This window comes from Bufo bufo, chromosome 6, assembly GCF_905171765.1.
Source record: "Bufo bufo chromosome 6, aBufBuf1.1, whole genome shotgun sequence".
NCBI lineage: Eukaryota > Metazoa > Chordata > Amphibia > Anura > Bufonidae > Bufo > Bufo bufo.
Window position 1 is genome coordinate 141,460,275 of NC_053394.1, and position 21,603 is coordinate 141,481,877.

Sequence of the window (21,603 nt, forward strand, 5' to 3'; positions counted from 1 at the left end):
TCCGTTTTCCGTGATTTTCTGCGGACCCATTGACTTTCAATGGGTCCGTTGAAAACTCGGAAAATGCACCGTTGTTCATCCGCGGCCGTGATCCGTGTTTCCTGTCCGTCAAAAAAATAAGACCTGTCTTATTTTTTTTGACAGACAACGGTTCACGGACCCATTCAAGTCAATGGGTCCGTGAAAAAACACGGATGCACACAAGATTGGCATCCGCGTCCGTGATCCGTGGCCGTAGGCTACATTCACACAGACAGATCGCAGATCCGTCTGCATAAAAGCTTTTTCAGAGCTGAGTTTTCACTTTGTGAAAACTCAGATCCGACAGTATATTCTAACACAGAGGCGTTCCCATAGTGATGGGGACGCTTCAAGTTAGAATATACTAAGAACTATGTACATCACTGCCCCCTGCTGCCTGGCAGCACCCGATTTCTTACAGGGGGCTGTGATCCGCACAATTAACCCCTCAGGTGCGGCACCTGAGGGGTTAATTGTGCGTATCATAGCCCCCTGTAAGAGATCAGGTGCTGCCAGGCAGGAGGGGGCACACCCCCTTCCCTCCCCAGTTTTAAATTCATTGGTAGCCAGTGTGCCCCCCCCCTCCCTCCCCTGTATTACATTCATTGGTGGCCAGTGGGCCCCCCCTCCCTCCCCTGTATTACTGTACATTCATTGGTGGCCAGTGGGCCCCCCTTCCTCCCCTGTATTACTGTACATTCATTGGTGACCAGTGGGCCCCCCTCCCTCCCATGTATTACTGTACATTCATTGGTGGCCAGTGGGCCCCCTCCCTCCCCTGTATTACTGTACATTCATTGGTGGCCAGTTGGCCCCCCTCCCTCCCCCTCCTAATTAAAATCCCCCCCCATCATTGGTGGCAGTGGAGAGTTCTGATCGGAGTCCCAGTTTAATCGCTGGGACTCCGATCGGTAACCATGGCAACCAGGACGCTACTGCAGTCCTGGTTGCCATGGTTACTTAGCAAATTTTAGAAGCATTATACTTACCTGCGATGTCTGTGACCGGCTGGTTCTCCTCCTACTGGTAAGTGACAGGTCTGTGCTATAAGCAATGCGCCGCACAGACCTTTCATTTACCAGTAGGAGGAGCGCCCGGCCGGTCACAGACAGCAAAGGTAAGTATAATGCTTCAAAAAAAGCTAAGTAACCATGGCAACCAGGACTGCAGTAGCATCCTGGTTGCCATGGTTACCGATCGGAGTCCCAGCGATTAAACTGGGACTCCGATCGGAACTCTCCGCTGCCACCAATGATGGGGGGGGGATTTTAATTAGGAGGGGGAGGGAGGGGGGCCCACTGGCCACCAATGAATGTATAGTAATACAGGGGAGGGAGGGGGGCCCACTGGCCACCAATGAATGTACAGTAATACAGGGGAGGGAGGGGGGCCCACTGGCCACCAATGAATATACAGTAATACAGGGGAGGGAGGGGGGGCCCACTGGCCACCAATGAATGTAATACAGGGGAGGGAGGGAGGGGGGGGCACACTGGCCACCAATGAATTTAAAATTGGGGAGGGTGGGGGGTGTGCCCCCTCCTGCCTGGCAGCACCTGATCTCTTACAGGGGGCTATGATCCGCACAATTAACCCCTCAGGTGCGGCACCTGAGGCGTTAATTGTGTGGATCACAGCCCCCTGTAAGAGATCGGGTGCTGCCAGGCAGCAGGGGGCAGTCATGTACACAGTTTGTAGTATATTCTAACTTGAAGCGTCCCCATCACTATGGGAACGCCTCTGTGTTAGAATATACTGTCGGATATGAGTTTTCACGATCTAACTCAAATCCGATGGTATATTCTAACATAGAGGCGTTCCCATGGTGATGGTCCCCACCACCATGGTGATGGCTTCAAGTTAAAATATACCATCGGATTGGAGAAAACTCCGATCCGATGGTATAATGGGGACTCCTGACTTTACATTGAAAGTCAATGGGGGACGGATCCGTTTGCAATTGCACCATATTATGTCAACGCCAAACGGATCCGTCCTGACTTGGACCGGAAATCAATGGGGACGGATCAGTTTGGCTCCGCACGGCCAGGCGGACACCAAAACGAATTTTTCTTTATGTCCGTGGATCCTCCAAAAATCAAGGAAGACCAACGGAAGAAAAAACGGACACGGATCACAGACCTACGGACCCCGTTTTTGCGGACCTTAAAAAAAACGGTCGTGTGCATGAGGCCTTACAGTGATAATAAATAGGATATATATCACAACATACTGTAAGAGTTAGGTAGCGGGGTGGTCGATGAGCACGCTCTCTTGAGCACAGATTCCAGGCAACCTCAGTTTTCCATCAACTGTCCAGATTTATTGCCAGCGGGTGGTACATAAAATAAACATAAACAAACAAAATTCTATGCCTGTCCGGCACTAACTATACAATGAGGAACTCCTGACTAACCTGGTGCCAGCCTAACACTGGACACCAAACATAACCCTATTGTTTGTACCACCTGCTATACTCAGAGACTCCAAGCAGTTCTGTCCCCAGGCAGAGAGAGAGACGTGTCTCTATTCCCAGCCTTATATCAGGCTAGCACACCTGAGTAGTGATTACCTGACAGCCCAAAACCCAGATTGCAGAGAGGTCTGCGTAGACCTCTGCTGAACTTTTCCCTGGTTGCTTTTTAAATGACAGAAGTGAGGAACCTTGGGCACACATAGACCCCGTTCACTACTTCTCCAGACACTCTGTCACAATACATATAAAATGCAGTAACACAGTAATAAACAGTATAAGTTAACCCTTTCAAGATAAATAAAGTAAGAAGTTTTAACTTTGCGTAGGGGAAATAAGCAAATGTCCACAAATGTCCAAATGTCAAAGTACCCCCTGCTCCAGGGCACTGCACTGTCCTACAAAAAATATTCTACAGTTTTCAAACCAGCATCTGGATTGGAATTATTTTGTATTCGCATGTAATTAAAAATTTACCAAAGCCACTGAGTTATACAATTAGATATTTCTGTATAGATCCACCCGCTGTTTATTTTTTTCTTATTTCTTTGTCCTGTTCACTGAAAAGGCATAAGCCCACTCACCACGCCAAGGTCGCCTCTTTGATCAAAATGTACACTAATGCCTCTTGTACAGCATGCAGTATGGGGGGGCTGTACACTTTAATATAGCGCTGAGAAGCGAGTTAGATCAAAGCATAGCATTGTGGATGTGCGATCCAGTTCTGTTCTTCTCCCCCAGATAACTATTTGAATCTTTCTTCTTTATTACTGGTATCAGCACTCCTCCCATTCGGCACAGGTGGTTTTAATCACAGAAGTCTGCATATAAGTGGTCATTGACCTGTAGCTCCTGATAGCAATGGACATGCTGTGTTAGACAACTGTTCACATGGTGCAGTACTGCGTGGTGGCCTTTGTTTTTGTGGTGCTGTGCTGGCGGGTTGGTGGGACCCAGTGCCTTGGGTGGCATTGTCATACAGCAGAGGTGCTGTTTGACTCCTGGGTCCCGCCGCCTACTAGGGCAGTGCGCTTTGTCACCGCATTGTCGCTGCACCTTTTTGTCACAGTAGGTCCCACTCAAAGAGGCGACCTTGGCGTGGTGAGTGGGCTTATGCCTTTTGATCAAAATGTACAGTAATGCCTCTTGTACAGCATGCAGTATGGGGGGCTGTACACTTTAATATAGCGCTGAGAAGCGAGTTAGATCAAAGCATAGCATTGTGGATGTGCCATCCAGTTCTGTTCTTCTCCCCCAGATTAATATATAATGCTTGTTTGAAGGAGGTTTGTTGTGTATAGGATCATCACTAGTCTTTAAAAGGGTATTCCAGGATTTTACTATTGATGGCCTATTCTCCTTATAGGCCGTCAATATCTGATCGTTTTGGGGGTCCCGAGTCAACATCCCAACCGCTGATCAGCAGTTCCTGAGTAGCCCCAGATTTGACTTCGTCCACTGTGTAGTGAATGGAGCTGTTTACTGCAGCACTGCTCCCATTTACCTCAGAACAGCAGTACTGCAGAAGAACTAATCAGTGGACTAGCGAGGTGACAGACCCCCACCGATGACTTATTAATGGCCTATCCTGAGAATAGCACATCAATAGTAAAATCCTGGAATACCCCTCTAAAGTGAATGTCCTCCCTTATACCTGAAAGCTACTTTTAACCTCTATAAAGACAAATTAGGAAATTCTACTTCATTCAGTCTCCTATAATGCATTATAAACTTTTGCATCATGAAATAAATTGAGCAATAAAAATGCAAAAAAAATATATATAATACAAAGATTACTTGAACAAATTACTACTTTGGGACTTGATAATTTTAGCGCATTATAATTTTCCTCCCACATTGCACAAAATGCTGGTATCGATCTCTCAGTGACCTTTAAGCTGCTTTTTCTATGCAATATATCTGTTAAAAATGCAAAAACACATAGAGCTTTGGGGGATAGTGTATTTGTCTTTGTGGTGCCTGGTGCCATGTAAATAATGTATTTTTCCTGCCTCGTTTTACAGATACCTGGTGAAGGTGAAGAGAGATGAACTCATGTTTTACTGTTCCCAGAAACTGGTGCCAGAAAAAATTAGTGTCAATATGTCAGATTGTACAGTGAGCGCTGGAACGTATAATTCCATGCTTACATTCTCTGTCCACTGCACTCAAAAGACATATACGTAAGAGCAGAAGAATATTGTACTGTATATTCATTTATATCAATCATGAAAAAACTATTATTCTACTACAATAGTGTCTACTAGTGTATATAGTGTAATAGTGTCTACTGTCTGTAAACGATAATATAACTAGTATAATACTGCCTCATGTATCAGAATATAACTACTGTGATATTGCTACCTTTGTATAAGAATATAACTACTGTATATGTTTTGGATATAAGGACAGCATTAAAGTATTTCTATTCTTGTACATTGGAGCAGTATTATAGTAGTTATAGTCTTGTACATAGGGGCAGTATTATAGTAGTTATGTTCTTGGGCATAGTGGGCAGTATTATAGGAGTTTCAGTATTTTTATAAACAGAAAAACATTATTATGGCAGCTATATTTTTGTACATATGGGAAGTATTATAGCAGTGCTATAGCAGTTAAACTGCCGTCCCTATGTACAAAAAGATAAGTAGTATAATATTGCTCCCTATGTACAAATATATAACTACTATAACTCTGCCACTTACTGGATGTAAACAAATATAACTACTATAATATTGTTCCTATATACAAGAATATAACTACTATAATACTGTCCCTATGTACAGGAATATAACTACTATAATACTCCCACCCATGTACAAGAATATAACTATTCTAACATTAACTACTATAACACTGCCTCCTATATCAAAGAATACAACCCACTGTGCCAACCAACAGTTTTGGCTTTAAGCTAGTCCTTACGGCGTTATCCTGAAAGTCCCCTGGTTTTCCTTGGTTTAACTCCTATACAGGGATCTAGTCTTAGCTGCAGAGGAGCCACCAGGCCACCACCTCTTTTATTAGTCCTGGTTTGGTTGACTGCTGACTCACAGGAGCACAGAGACACCAGTGTGAAGCACCAAGGAATCATGCAATGCTCATAGTCAGAAAACAAGCAGAGGTCAGGACAGGCAGAGTTCATGTGAACCTGTGAAACTAATCTAAAGTCAGGGCAGGCAGCAAAGGTTAAGTAGGATGAATTGGCAGAGCTCAGGTCAGTCAGAATCGCTAGACAGGCAGATTTCGGTACACAGGCAGACAGACAGGAAAACCACACCTTCATTTGGAAACAAGCAAGCTATAAAAACCTTATGCTCAGGCATCCTCCCACTGAGGAAGGTACCTTAAATACCCTGAGCCAGATAGTCATAGGCTGGGGAAGAATTAGGACATGCACAAGCTGGTCCTTTAGAGTCAAAAAGTGTGTAAGTGCCCTACAAGTGGAGAGTACAGGCTGCAGAAAGAGACTCTGATGGCCAGGCCCGTTGTGGATGAAGGCAAGGAGGGGTAGCAGGTCACAGACGGACAGGAGGGATGAGTAAGGAAGCTCCCCTGCCTGCCAAGGAGAGCAGGATTGCAGCAGGCACTGACCGCTGAAACTAACAATAAGTAATATAATACTGCCTCCTATGTATCGATAGATATAATAACAATTAGCATATGTTAATAAACATATATGACATTGGACAGGCGGTGTATTATTAATCTCGTTGTGTTGATAGGGAGGGTTAGTGTTTGTATGCAGTGGTGTTTTACTCACAAACAACAAGCTGTTCTGATTATTCTAAGTTATTTTCACAGACGATTAGGGCATGAGTGGGGATGGGGAGCATGGCTCAGTGTTACCTTTCATGAGTGCTTTGATACAGCAGTCAGAAATCCAATTACTATCTATTAAAGGGGTGGTCTCACTTCAGCAAGTGGCATTTAACATGTACAAAAAGATAATACAAGGCACTTACAAACGTATTTTGATTGTCCATATTGCCTCCTTTGCTGGCTAGACTCATTTTTCCATCACATTATACACTTCTCGTTTCCATTGTTATGACCACCCTGCAATCCAGCAGCAGTGGCCGTGCTTGCACACTATAGAAAAAAGCACTGGTCTCTCTGGTGGCCGGGACCATAGCCACGCACATACAGTAGGTCAGTGCTTTTTCCTATAGTGTGCAAGCACGGCCACCGATACTGGATTGCAGGGTGGTCGTAACCATGAAAACGAGAAGTATATAATGTGATGGAAAAATGAGTCTAGCTAGCAAAGGAAGTATTATGGATAATAACAATACATTAGTAAGTCCTGTGTATTAACTTTCCCTACATAATAAATGTCACTTGCTGAAGTGAGACAACCCCTTTAAGTTGCTGGTGTCATGGCTATAGTGTATATTATGTATTTTGTGAAATATAAAAAAAATTGTTCAAACCCCTCCAGGACCCAGCCATTTTTCACCTTAAAGGGGTTATCCAATATTATAAAAATGTCCCCCATATGCCGGGTCCCTCACAGTGAATATACTTACCCCACTCCCCGTGCTGCTCCTGGTCCCCGCACCGCCGCTGCTGATTCTCCCCGTGCGCGTATGAAAACATCTGGTGTCGGGGGGACCAGCCAATGGCAGGCAGGGACGGGGATGATCGTCCCTAACATCACGGGTGACGGTAGGGAGGCTCGTTCCTGTCACCGCCTGCCATTGGCCTCTCCCCCTTCCCCCGACACCGGATATTTTCATCTGCGCATGGGGAGAAGCAGCGGTACCAGGAGCGGCACAGGGAGTCAGGGACAGTAAGTATATTCACTGTGAGGGGCCGGGCATATGGGGGACATTTTTATAGTATTGGATTACCCCTTTAAAGACCCAGGCAAATGTTACAAATCTTAAATATGCCAATTTGTGGTAATAACTTTCAAGTGCTTTTACTTACCTAAGCCATTCTGAGATTGTTTTCTTTGAGTCAATATATTACCTTTAGTAATAAAATATCCCAAATTTACAGCAAATTTTGAAAAATTTACTATTTTCTAAATTTGAAATTCTCTGCTTTAAAGACAGATAGTGATAAGTACCTCATTAAATAGTTATTAATCAATACTCATCAAATAAATACTTTATGTTTCAGTCATGAAAGGCTTAGAAAGGCAAGAAAATTTTTAACTCCAATTTTTTGAAGGACCAATTCGGTTAAGAAGTTATTTTGAGGGGCTTACATAATAGAAACCACCCATAAATGACCACAATTTAGAAACAACACTCGTCAAATGATTGAAAACTGATTTTAGAAAATCTGTTAATCATTTAGGTGTTCCACATAAATGAAAGCAAAATCGACGTGAAATTTTAAAATTACATTTTCTTTTGCAGATTTTCTATTTTTAATACATTTTTTCTGTAACACAGCAAGGATAAACATTAAGACAAACCTAAATATTTTTTACCCCTATTCTGTAGTTTACAAGAACACCCCCCAATGAAGTTGCTATATGGGCACATTGCACGGCTCAGAAGAGAAGGAGTGCCATATTTTGCTGAAATGGTTTTTGAGCGCCTTGGAGTATTTGAAGAGACTCTGAGGTACCCCTATAGTGGAAACCCCTAAAAAGTGACCCCACTTTTCAAACTACACCCCTAAAGGATTTATACAAGGGTTATCGTGGGCAGTTTGACCCATTAAGCTTTTCATAGTATTTAGAAACACTTGGCTCTGAAAATGAAAAGTTAAATTTTTTCCAATAAAATGTCACTTCAGGTCCAATTTTTTTATTTCCACAAGAGATAAGAAAAAGCCCCCCCACAATTTGTTACCCATTTTCTCCTGAGTATAGCAGCTCCTAATTTGTGATTTTAAACTGCTGTATGCACACACCACAGGGCTCAGAAGGGAAGGAGTGCCATATACAGTGGATATAAAAAGTCTACACACCCCTGTTAAAATGTCAGGTTTCTGTGCTGTAAAAAAAAAATTGTCAAAGATAAATCATTTCAGAACTTTTTCCACCTTTAATGTGACCTATAAACTGTACCACTCAATTGAAAAACAAACTGAAATCTTTTAGGTAGAGGGAAGAAAAAATTTAAAAATAAAATAATATGGTTACCCTTAAACTAATACTTTGTTGAAGCTCCTTTTGATTTTATTACAGCACTCAGTCTTTTTGGGTATGAGTCTATCAGCATGGCACATTTTGACTTGGCAAGATTTGCCCACTCTTCTTTGCAGAAACACTCCAAATCTGTTAAATTGCGAGGGCATCTCCTGTGCACAGCCCTCTTCAGATCACCCCACAGATTTTCAGTCGGATTCCGGTCTGGGCTCTGGCTGGGCCATTCCAAAACTTTAATCTTCTGGTGAAGCCATTCCTTTGTAGATTTGGATGTATGCTTTGGGTCGTTGTCATGCTGAAAGATGAAGTTCCTCTTCATGTTCAGCTTTCTAGCAGAAGCCTGAAAGTTTTGTGCCAATATTGACTGGTATTTGGAACTGTTCATAATTCCCTCTAGCTTAACTAAGGCCCCAGTTCCAGCTGAAGAAAAACAGCGCCAAAGCATGATGCAGCCACCACCATGCTTCACTGTGGGTATGGTGTTCTTTTGGTGATGATGTGCAGTGTTGTTTTTGCGCCAAACATATCTTTTGGAATTATGGCCAAAAAGTTCAACCTTGGTTTCATCAGACCATAACACCTTTTCCCACATGCTTTTGGGAGACTTCGGATGTGTTTTTGCAAAATGTAGCCTGGCTTGGATGTTTTTCTTCGTAAGAAAAGGCTTTCATCTTGCCACTCTACCCCATAGCCCAGACATATGAAGAATATGTGAGATTGTTGTCACATGTAACACACAGCCAGTACTTGCCAGATATTCCTAGCTCCTTTAATGTTGCTGTAGGCCTCTTGGTAGCCTCCCAGTCCAGTTTTCTTGTCTTTTCATTAGTTTTGGAGGGACATCCAGTTCTTGGTAATGTCACTGTTGTGCCATATTTTCTCCACTTGATGATGACTGTCTTCACTGTGTTCCATGGTATAGCTAATTCCTTGAAAATTCTTTTTGTGCCCTTCTCCTGACTGATACCTTTTAACAATGAGATCCCTCTGATGCTTTGGAAGCTCTCTGTGGACCATGGCTTTTGCTGTGGGAATGCGACTAAGAAAATTTCAGGAAAGTCCAACTAGAGCAGCTGAACTTTATTTGGGGTTAATCAGAGGGACTTTAAATGATGGCAGGTGTATGCTGACTCCTATTTAACATGATTTTGAATGTGATTGCTTAATTCTGAACACAGCTACATCCCCAGTTATACACTTATGCAACCACATTTTTTAAGTTTTTTTTTTGTTTTCTTCCCTCCACCTAAAAGATTTCAGTTTGTTTTTCAATTGAGTGGTACAGTTTATAGGTCACAATTAAGGTGGAAAAAGTTCTGAAATGATTTATCTTTGTCTCATTTTTTTTACAGCACAGAAACCTGACATTTTAACAGGGGTGTGTAAACTTTTTATATCCACTGTATATATACCCGAAACAATAAGACTGAAAATTCTAAAGTTAGTCCATGATTCTAAGATTGCGGGTCACAAAGGAGTGCAGAAAACAGGAATTTTTATCCCGTTTCTTTTGGTAGCCCAATTATCAACAGGATGTAAGGAAATATGTCATGTCATGTTACGTTTGTGCTAGATTCAAGACTCCACGTTCTTCATGGGTTTATTACAGCCTTTGTCGGTCCCCTCTCGTCCCTGGGGTTCTATTTCCATGGACTTTATCATAGCTCTACCTATCTCTAAGGGAAAAAATACAATTCTGGTAGTAGTTGACCTGCTCACCAAGGCTGCACATTTCATTTCATGTATCTTCTGCCAAAGATACCGCTGACCTTGTAGTTCAGAATGTGTTTTGTTTTCATGGAGTTCCTGATAAAGTTATCTCGGATCGTAGGGTGCAGTTTGCATCAAAATTTTGGTGTTGTTTTCGCACAGCACTTGAGATTGATATTAATCTATCAACTGCCTTTCACCCACAATCGAATGGGCAAATTGAATGCATAAATCAGACTCTGGAACAGTATCTTCGATGCTATATCTATCTGTCATTTACAAGATGATTGAGTCGATCTGCTTCCTCTGGCTGAGTTCTCTTATAATAACTCCTAAAAGGCCTCCACCAAGCAAACTCCTTTCTTTGCAAATTTGGGGAATCATCCAAATATTCTTCCCAAATTCCCAGCTGTTTCACCTATTTCAGCAGTCGCGGAAAGGATCTCTACATTACAGCAAAATTTTGAGCTAATAAAAGGAACATTTGAGAAAGCTCATGAAAATTACAAGAAGGCAGCAGATACATTTTGTAGATCAGCACCAATCTTTAAAATAGGGGATAAAGTATGGCTTTCCACTAGAAATTTAAAACTTAAGGTTCCTTCACCAAAACTAGGACAGAAGTTTGTTAGTCCAGTAGATGTTCAGCTCAAGCTCCCACGATCTATGAAGATTCATCCTGTTTTTCATGTGTCTCTACTAAAGCCTGCCATACCCAACCCTTTTCCAGAACGTGTCCCTCCTCCTCCCAATGCGGTGGAGATAGATGGGCAAGAACAGTTTGTTGTAGAGAAAATCTTGGACTCTAGAATTTTCAGGAACAATCTAAAATACCTCATTAAATGGCAGGGTTATGGGTCTGAAGAGAATTCTTGGGAACCGGTGAGTAATATTAATGCTCCCCGACTGATCAAACTGTTTCATCAAAGACATCCTGGAAGACCAAGCCAGGTCTCGTCCAGAGGCCGCTGTTGAGGTGGGAGTAATTTCAGGAATCATCCTGTAATGTCTGTTTAGTTCAGACTGTCTTGCCCTTATGTTTTCCCTCAGTTAAGTTGGTGGATTGTGTCTCAGCTCGGTGCAATCTTACTTCCTGTTTCATATATAAACCTCTCAAGCCTGTTACTCATTGCTTAAGTATTGTGTTTTAGCTCCTGCTTGTGCAGTCCTCTCGCCTGGAACTTGCTCTCTGGTTTGTTCCTTCTCCTTGCAGTTTACCCTGCTACTCCTGGACACCTGCCGACCGCTCGCTGGCTTTCGCCCTGAACTCTCGTCTGGATCCCTGCCTTCAGCTGCATTTCTGCTACCTCCTGCTCAAGACTCCGGTGCCTCCTGTGTTTAGGCCTTGTCCCTGCCATTGGATTCCAGCAGTATTCCACTAGTATCATGACAACCCATTCCTCATCATTAGAGAGTCAGAATATGGGTAGTTGCAGCAACAGCCATCCAACTAGGCGCCACATTGTTATTAAGGACAAAAAGGATGATATTGTGGACTGGATGGCTCACTCCTCCTCTCAGTCACAGCAGGATGATGTGGATGCCACCTCTAAGTAAGACACCATGCCTTGGAGCCAGGGGTCATAGCTTTCCTCCTGCTCCTCCTTCTTGCAACCCCAGAGAGGCCATTCAGTTACATTCTCTATGTCTTTACTGACCCCTCCTAGTGGGGTGCTTTCAAGTTGCACTTGTAGCCACGGTGGTGAAAGTAGTGGTAGTAACAGTGGCACTTGGGGCAAATAAATCAGTGAATCAGGAGGGGGACCAAGGAGCCCATAATGACATATCACAGTCTGATTAAAGTGGCATGGAGGATGACGATTATGTTGATTATGTGTTGGACAGGACCTGGGAGCTGGATTGGGGTGCTGAGGTGGGGATATTATCATAGTAGAAGGCGTTTGCTGTGGTGGCAGCAATAAAGAGCATAGGCAACGTGTGGCCAGAACCTCCCAAAAAAGTGTCAGGGCCAGTTCTGCTTCTATTATGGTCAGTTCGGGAACTGGTGATGCCGTGGGTACAGGTTCAAAACGTGCCAGACTTACGCAAAGCTCAGCCGCAGTCAGCTTTATGTGCATTGTGGAGATATCTCCTGTCTGGCAGTTTTTCTCCACAGTGCTAGAAAGCAAAACATTGACGTGTGCAAAACCTGCAGGCTGAAAATAAGCCATGGCTGTTCAAACCCCAGTGTATACACCATGGCTCTATTGCAGCACACGATGTGGCATCACCAGTTACTGTGGGAAAAGTGGCCACCCTCCCCAGGTCACCTTTGCGGCAGCCAGGCTGGATCCACATGCAGTACGGTGTCCTTGTCATTGTCATCATAAGTCACTTCTCCTCTCCTCCACCTACCCTAATCCATCAATAACGGAATAGGTGGTCAGGAAATAACTCTACGCACCCAGTAATCCGCAACTCCCATTTGTCAAGTTGCTGGCAGTGCAGTCACTGCTGGCTTGCATTCAGTCTCTCTGGAAGATACTTAGCCACCAGTATGTCCTCCAAAAAAGCTATCCCTGCCTTGTTCTTTTACACGAATGTGGGCTCCCCTTGCAATTCTCACTGTGTGAAAAGCTGCATGCTACCATTGAACACCTGTTACAGGCAGATACAATACATGTCCTTCACGACCCACTGGGTTAATGTTTTTCACAGCAGCAGCGATGCATCTGTGCAGCAAGAATGCCAGGTTCTATTTTATTATTACCTCCACATTTGTGTCGGTCTGGTTCCCACACCAGGTAGTTATCCACTTCCTGTTCTATCTCCATTAGAAGCAGGACAGAGCATTGATCCCACTCACCCTCCCTCCTAATGTATGTGTAAAGAGAAGCGTTGCCATGCCATGTTAGAGCTGATCAGCCTGGCCAAGAGTAGCCACTCAGCTAAGGTGCATCAAGTAGCAAACATCTCACTCGCTATCTCTCTGGAAACTTCAGCTGGGTAAGGTGGTTAGCGACAATGGCAGGAACATTGTGTCCTTGCTGCATTTGGGGGAAATAACACATGCTCTCTGCATGGCGCACATTATAAATTTAGTAGAGGGTGCTAGCCATGTCCAGGAGACTGTCCTTGCATTTCATCCATTCTTATGTGGCAAGGAACTCTCTCCATGATGAGGTCTGCCATTGCATTGCTTGATCTGTGACGTTCCAACTCGCTGGAATTCCACCTTGCATATGCTAGAGTGTCTGTCTGAGCAGCATAAAGTGGTGAATGATTTTTTAATGCGCCAGACCACCTCAGGAGGGAGCATGTGTTGTCACGTGGGCAGGCAGTGGCAGATCATCAGAGGTGCATTCTCACATCCTTTGAAGAGACCACCAGATTTGTCAGTAGGGACTACTGCGGCATTAACAATGTTATTCCCCTGATATTTATCTTAGAGGAGACGCTCACGCTGATGTAACATGGGATGGTAGAAGAAGAGAAGCTTACACATCTTTCTGGCCACCCTCTAGCTGTTGGGAACCCACAAGAAGAAAGTCCTACCACTTGAGGAGGAGGAACAGTCGCTTGTGCAGGAGTACGAGGCTGATGATCATGAAGACGTTAACACCAGCTATGAGGAACAAATATCTTAGTGTGGGGAGGTGCTGGAAAGAACTGGGTCCTCAGACACCCTGGCGGTAATAGAAATGGCAAAAATAGCAAGCTACGTGGTTGCTTCCTTACGGAATGACAGAAGTATCCTTACCAGTTAGCAATCTGAAGATTACTGGATAGCCATGCTTTTATACCCTCTCAATCAAAACAAAATGGGGAAATGTTTTCCTCCTGTCAAATTGCTTTATTACCAGGATACACTGTGTACACAGCTGGCCACAACTTTCGTGAAGTAGACACCTGACTCCCACGTATCTGACTAGGAGAACCCTCTCAGCTCCCCAATGAGTCACCCCCTCCTGCTGTCTCTACTACCACATGCAGTCAGTTCAGTATTATCAACATGAGGGAGCAGTATTTGTATATGCTGCCCCAGGCTGACACAAATAAGCAAATGGAACAACTAGGTATAGTCCTAGCTATGTGACCCCGGCAGGGCTGGAAGTTCAGAACGGGTTCTGCACTGCAAGTCCGGAGTCTAAAACTCGCTCGTCTGAAAGCAGCCTAAGTCTAATATCTCCCACCTATCAAATCAGAGACTCTATCTTTTTCATTATCCATTAACTTATTTTACTCTGCAGCTCTGCTCTATTAAATCCCAGCTATGGTAAGTGACTTTAACTTAGCTTCATTTCCTTATGGTGTCTGAGGGAGTCTAAAACCTGTCTTATCAGAGCCTACTTCTGCTTTAACCATTTCTCTATTATTATTAGTGTTGATCGAATTGAAGCCAAATGAATTGACTTCGATACTAATTTCAGGAAAAATTCAATTCACTGCAAAGCCACATTTCCTCGTGCTTTGTGGTAACTAATCTATGTATGTATCTAAAAACAAATACATACTCCCCTCGATCCAGTTGAGCGCAAAGAGGCTGTTGCAGCCAGCTTGTTTGCAGAAACTGTGCGAAATCTTGGGTAGGTGGGGTTGTGAATTTTAGAAAAGGGGAGGGAGACCCGGAATTCTACACATTTTCATAAACATTAATGTCATTTACATTCAAGAATTAATCTAAACCCTTTTTAAAACTGTCCTTTGTTACTGCTGTGACCACGTCCGGCAGTAGTCTATTCCACAGATTTACAGTTCTTACAGTAAAGAATCTTTGATGCTTCTGGAGAATGAACTTTATCTTCTCCAGTCAGAGGCGGTGCCCCCTTGTCTTTTGAGGGCATTTTACCTGGAACAGTTTTTCACCGTATTTTTTGTATGGCCCATTTATATATTTGTATAGGTTAATCACATCTCCCCTTAGACGTCTCTTCTTAAGACTAAATAATATTTATTCTTTTAATCTTTTCTCATAACTAAGACCCTCCATGCCCTGTAGGGTATGGTGCAGTCCTGATCTGTTCGGATCGCAGCCAGCATCAGTCAAGAACCACGTGGTCAATTAGTCTGCATCTGCCTGATATAAAACGAATGAAATCCACACCGTGTAGGCGGTCTAAATTTTTAATGGCCGATCGTTATTGAAGGCGCCACACGGCATTAAGAATTCTGTCCGCCTATACAGTTGGCCGTGTGGTTCTTGACAGCAGCTGGCCACGACCCGATAAGGGTACCACCATGCTGTGTGGTGGTACCCTTATCAGTTTAATCGCTCTCCTTTGAACTTTTTCCAGCTCCAGGGCATCCTCCCTATGGACTGGTGCCCAGAACTGAACTGCATATTCCAGATGAGGCCACACTAAGGCTTTGTAAAGTGGTAATATTCCATTCCTGTCCCACTAGTCCATACCTAGTTTAATACATGACAATATCATGGTAGCCTTAGAAGCCGCTCATTGACATTGTATGCCGTGATTTAATCTACTATCCACAAGTACACCCAAATCCTTCTCTATAAGTGACTCTCCCAGTGTTACATCACTTAGAACATATGATGCACGGAGATTATTACTACCAATATGCATAACTTTACATTTATCCACATTGAACCTAATTTGCCAGGTTGATGCCCAATCCCTCAGAGTGTCCAAGTCAGCTTGTAGTTTATGAACATCTTTCATGTCCATACACAGAGAGAAGATTTCTATTACAGCAAGGACTGAAGATTATATACTACAAGTAACTACAGTGGATATAAAAAGTCTACACAGCCCTGTTAAAATGTCAGGTTTCTGTGCTGTAAAAAAATGAGACAAAGACAAATCATTTCAGAACTTTTTCCACCTTTAATGTGACCTATAAACTGTACCACTCAATTGAAAAATAAACAGAAATCTTTTAGGTGGAGGGAATAAAAAAATAAAATGTGGTTGCATAAGTGTGCACACCATCTTATAACTGGGGATGTAGCTGGGTTCAGAATTAAGCAATCACATTCAAAATCATGTTAAATAGGAGTCAGCATGCACCTGCCATCATTTAAAGTGCCTCTGATTAACCCCAAATAAAGTTCAGCGGCTCTAGTTGGTCTTTCCTGAAATTTTCTTAGTCGCATCCCACAGCAAAAGCCATGGTCCACAGAGAGCTTCCAAAGCATCAGAGGGATCTCATTGTTAAAAGGTATCAGTCAGGAGAAGGGTACAAAAGAATTTCCAAGGCATTAGATATACTATGGAACACAGTGAAGACAGTCATCAAGTGGAGAACATATGGCACAACAGTGACATTACCAAGAAACGGACAACCCTCCAAAATTGATAAAAAGACGAGAAGAAAACTGGCCTGGGAGGCTACCAAGAGGCCTACAGCAACATTAAAGGAGCTAGGAATATCTGGCAAGTACTGGCTGTGTGGTACATGTGACAACAATCTCCCGTATTCTTCATATGTCTGGGCTATGGGGTAGAGTGGCAAGACGAAAGCCTTTTCTTACGAAGAAAAACAACCAAGCCAGGCTACATTTTGCAAAAACACATCTGAAGTGTCCCAAAAGCATGTGGGAAAAGGTGTGAAGAAACCAAGGTTGAACTTGGCCATAATTCCAAAAGAGTAAGGAGCGCAGAGTGTACGCGTAAGATGATGCGCTCGTACCTGATAGGGAAAGAAGCATGTGAGCAAAGGGCAGCAGAGTGCTCATAGGCTATAGAGGCGAGATGGGCGGGAACCAGCGGCATAGAAATAGAGGTTACCAAGAGCGCGCGTACGCCTAATACCCTACTTCCCCTGACGAAGCCACGCAAGTGGCGAAACATGTCGGGAGGGGTGATTTAGTTCAGCACTCACAATTTTAGACAGCGGTCAGTGAGAGATACCTAGGAGCATTAGGAGCGGCTACGATCAGGTCACAGACAGTGTGAATGATGGAGGATAAGCAGTCAGTTCATCCAATATTGAATTAATATTAACTCTCATAGAGGATAGAGTTAGTAGGAGGCAGTAGGAGACTATCACACCTACCAGTGTCTTGTATCAGCTTGCAGAGTGTGAACACATGAGGAGATAAAGGATTGTCAATTTGTTGCCAAAGTTGCAACATTCTCTAGACATTCTCTAGACATGTCTAGATGTATTGTATGCCCTGATAAGGCTACTTTCACACTTGCGTTCGGTGCGGATCCGTCTGGTATCTGCACAGACGGATCCGCACCTATAATGCAAACGCTTGCATCCGTTCAGAACGGATCCGTCTGCATAACTGTTTTTTTCAGATCTGATTTTTCACTTCGTGAAAACTCAGATCCGATAGTATATTCTAACACAGAGGCGTTCCTATGGTGATGGGGACGCTTCAAGTTAGAATATACTAAAAGAACTGTGTACATGACAGCCCCCTGCTGCCTGGCAGCACCCGATCTCTTACAAGGGGCTGTGATCCGCACAATTAACCCCTCAGGTGCCGCACCTGAGGGGTTTATTGTGCGTATCATAGCCCCCTGTAAGAGATCAGGTGCTGCCAGGCAGCAAGGGCCAGACCCCCTCCCTCCCCAGTTTTAAATTCATTGGTGGCCAGTGTGGCCCCCCTCCCTCATTCCCCTGTATTATATTCATTGGTGGCCAGTGCGGCCCCCCTCCCTCCCTCCCCAGTATTATATTCATTTGTGGCCAGTGCGGACCCCCTCCCTCCCCAGTATTGTATTCATTGGTGGCCAGTGAGGACCCCCTCCCTCCCTCCACAGTATTATATTCATTGGTGGCCAGTGCGGCCCCCCTCCCTCCTCAGTATTATATTCATTTGTGGCCAGTGCGGTCTCCCCTCTCCCCCCCCTAATTAAAATGACCGACCCCCCATCATTGGTGGGAGCGGAGAGTTCCGATCGGAGTCCCAGTTTAATCGCTGGGGCTCCGATTGGTTACCATGGCAGCCAAGATGCTACTGCAGTCCTGGCTGCCATGGTTACTTAGCAATTTTAGAAGCATTATACTTACCTGCGATGTCTGTGACCGGCCGGGCGCTCCTCCTACTGGTAAGTGAAAGGTCTGTGCTATAAGCAATGCGCCGCACAGACCTTTCACTTACCAGTAGGAGGAGCGCCCGGCCGGTCACAGACAGCGCAGGTAAGTATAATGCTTCTAAAATTGCTAAGTAACCATGGCAGCCAGGACTGCAGTAGTGTCTTGGCTGCCATGGTAACCAATCGGAGCCCCAGCGATTAAACAGGGACTCCGATCGGAACTCTCCGCTGCCACCAATAATGGGGGGTCGGTCATTTTAATTAGGGGGGGAGAGGGGAGGCCGCTCTGGCCACCAATGAATATAATACTGGGGAGGGAGGGAGAGGGGCCGCAATGGCCACCAATGAATATAATACTGGGGAGGGAGGGAGGGGCGGCACCTGAGGGGTTAATTGTGCAGATCACAGCCCCCTGTAAGAGATCAGGTGCTGCCAGGCAGCAGGGGGCAGTTATTACACAGTTCTCAGTATATTCTAACTTGAAGCGTCCCCATCACTATGGGAACGCCTCTGTGTTAGAATATACTGTCGGATCTGAGTTTCACGATCTAACTCAAATCCGATGGTATATTCTAACATAGAGGCGTTCCCATGGTGATGGGGACGCTTCAAGTTAAAATATACCATCGGATTGGAGAAAACTCCGATCCGATGGTATATTAATAGGGACTCCTGACTTTACATTGAAAGTCAATGGGGGACGGATCCGTTTGCAATTGCACCATATTGTGTCAACGTCAAACGGATCCGTCCCCATTGACTTTTATTGTAAGTCTGGACGGATCCGTTTGGCTCCGCACGGCCAGGCGGACACCCGAACGCTGCAAGCTGCCTTCGGGTATCCGCCTGCTGAGCGGAACGAGAGGCCAAATGGTGCCAAACTGAGGCATTCTGAGCGGATCCGCATCCACTCAGAATGCATTGGGGCTGTACGGATCCGTTCAGGGCCGCTTGTGAGAGCCTTCAAACGGAACTCACAAGCGGAACCCCCGAACGCAAGTGTGAAAGTAGCCTAAGCTGACACATTTGGAGAGTGTGTGCTAGCAGTTTATGTAAAATCAATTGGTGAGATTGACACACAAAATTCACCAAAAATAAATAAATAATAAACAAATAATAAAAAATCAAAACCAAAAATTTAAATCTATATTTTATTAACATCATATTGGTTGAATAATACTGTCCTCCAAAGTGGTGCAAACCATACACCTACTAGTCTCCTGATCCTAGCATGCCCAAGTTAATGCACATGATAGGTACATTTACATTAACCACCTCAGCTCCCCTAGCTTAAACCCCCTTAATGACCAGACCACTTTTTACAATTCTGCACTACACTACTTTCACGGTTTATTGCTCGGTCATACAACTTACCACCCAAATGAATTTTACGTTCTTTTCTTCTCACTAATAGAGCTTTCATTTGGTGGTATTTCATTGCTGCTGACATTTTAAATTTTTTTGTTATTAATCGAAATTGACCAAATTTTTGGCAAAAAAATGAAATTTTTCACTTTCTGTTGTAAAATTTTTCAAACAAAACTATTTCTATATAAATTTTACTCAAAATTTATTTTTCTACATGTCTTTGATAAAAAAAATTGCAATAAGTGTATATTTATTGGTTTGCGCAAAAGTTCTAGCATTTACCAACTATGGTACAAAAATGTGAATTTCCGCATTTTGAAGCAGCTCTGACTTTCTAAGCACCTGTCATGTTTCCTGAGGTTCTACAATGCCCAGACAGAAGAAACACCCCACAAATAACCCCATTTCGGAAAGTAGACACCCTAAGGTATTCGCTGATGGGCATAGTGAGTTCATGGAAGTTTTTATTTTTTGTCACAAGTTAGCGGAAAATGATTTTTTTTTTTTTTCTTACAAAGTCTCATATTCCACTAACTTGTGACAAAAAATAAAATTTTACATGAACTCACCATACCCCTCACGGAATACCTTGGGGTGTCTTCTTTCCAAAATGGGGTCACTTGTGGGGTATTTATACTGCCCTGGCATTTTAGGGGCCCTAAAGCGTGAGAAGAAGTCTGGAATCCAAATGCGTAAAAAATGCCCTGTGAAATCGTAAAGATACTCTTTGGAATTTGGGCCCCTTTGCGCACCTAGGCTGCAAAAAAGTGTCACACATGTGGTATCGCCGTACTCAGGAGAAGTAGGGCAATGTGTTTTGGGGTGTGTTTTTACATATACCCATGCTGGGTGAGATAAATAGCTCTGTAAAAGACAACTTTTCCCATTTTTTTATACAAAGTTGTCATTTTACAGACACATTTCTCTTACCCAGCATGGGTATATGTAAAAAGACACCGCAAAAAACATTGCCCTACTTCTCCTGAGTACGGCGATACCACATGTGTGACACTTTTTTGCAGCCTAGGTGCGCAAAGGGGCCCAAATTCAAAAGAGTATCTTTACGATTTCACAGGGCATTTTTTACGCATTTGGATTCCAAACTACTTCTCACGCTTTAGGGCCCTAAAATACCAGGGCAGTATAAATACCCCACAAGTGACCCCATTTTGGAAAGAAGACACCCCAAGGTATTCCGTGAGGGGCATGGCGAGTTCCTAGAATACTTATTTTTTGGCACAAGTTAGCGGAAAATGATTTTACATGAACTCGCCATGCCCCTCACGAAATACCTTGGGGTGTCTTCTTTCCAAAATGGGGTCACATGTGGGGTATTTATACTGCCCTGGCATTTTAGGGGCCCTAAAGCGTGAGAAGATGTCTGGAACATAAATGTGTAAAAAATTTTACAATTTGGATTCCGTGAGGGGTATGGTGAGTTCATGTGAGATTTTATTTTTTGTCACAAGTTAGTGGAATATGAGACTTTGTAAGAAAAAACAAAAGAAATAATCTATTTCTGCTAACTTGAACTCGCCATGCCTCTCAAAAGTGATCTTTATAGCGCCGCAGCGATTTTACGGTGTTTTTGCAGTGATCAGAATTTTTTTGATTTATGTCACTGCGGTGGGGCGGACTGAATGCAAGTGTGTGCACAAGATCAGGCCTGATCGGGCGAACACTGCGTTTTTTGTAGAGCCTGTAGAACATGTCCTATTCTTGTCAGCAATTGCGGACAAGAAAAGGAATTTTCTATATAGTTCTGGCAATGTGCGGATCCGCAAAATGCGGAAAGCACATTGCCAGTGTCCGTGTTTTGCGGATCCGCGGTGTCCGTGTTTTGTGGATCCGCGGATCCGCAAAACACATACGGATGTCTGAATGGAGCCTTACAGGGGGGTGATCAATGACAGGGGGGTGATCAGGGAGTCTATATGGGGTGATCACCCCCCTGTCATTGATCACCCCCC

General features: G+C 43.8%; 1 protein-coding gene across 2 annotated transcripts in view; it reads left to right on the forward strand.

Annotated features, from left to right (window-relative positions):
• The window catches only part of LOC121005103 (disheveled-associated activator of morphogenesis 1-like), a 314,210-nt gene that overhangs the window by 148,507 nt on the left and 144,100 nt on the right, over positions 1 to 21,603 (forward strand). For both annotated transcript variants that reach the window (XM_040437659.1, XM_040437660.1), the window contains exon 6: positions 4,519 to 4,677. In XM_040437659.1, the coding sequence (XP_040293593.1) occupies positions 4,519 to 4,677 (159 nt within the window). The remainder of the gene's footprint in view (positions 1 to 4,518; positions 4,678 to 21,603) is intronic.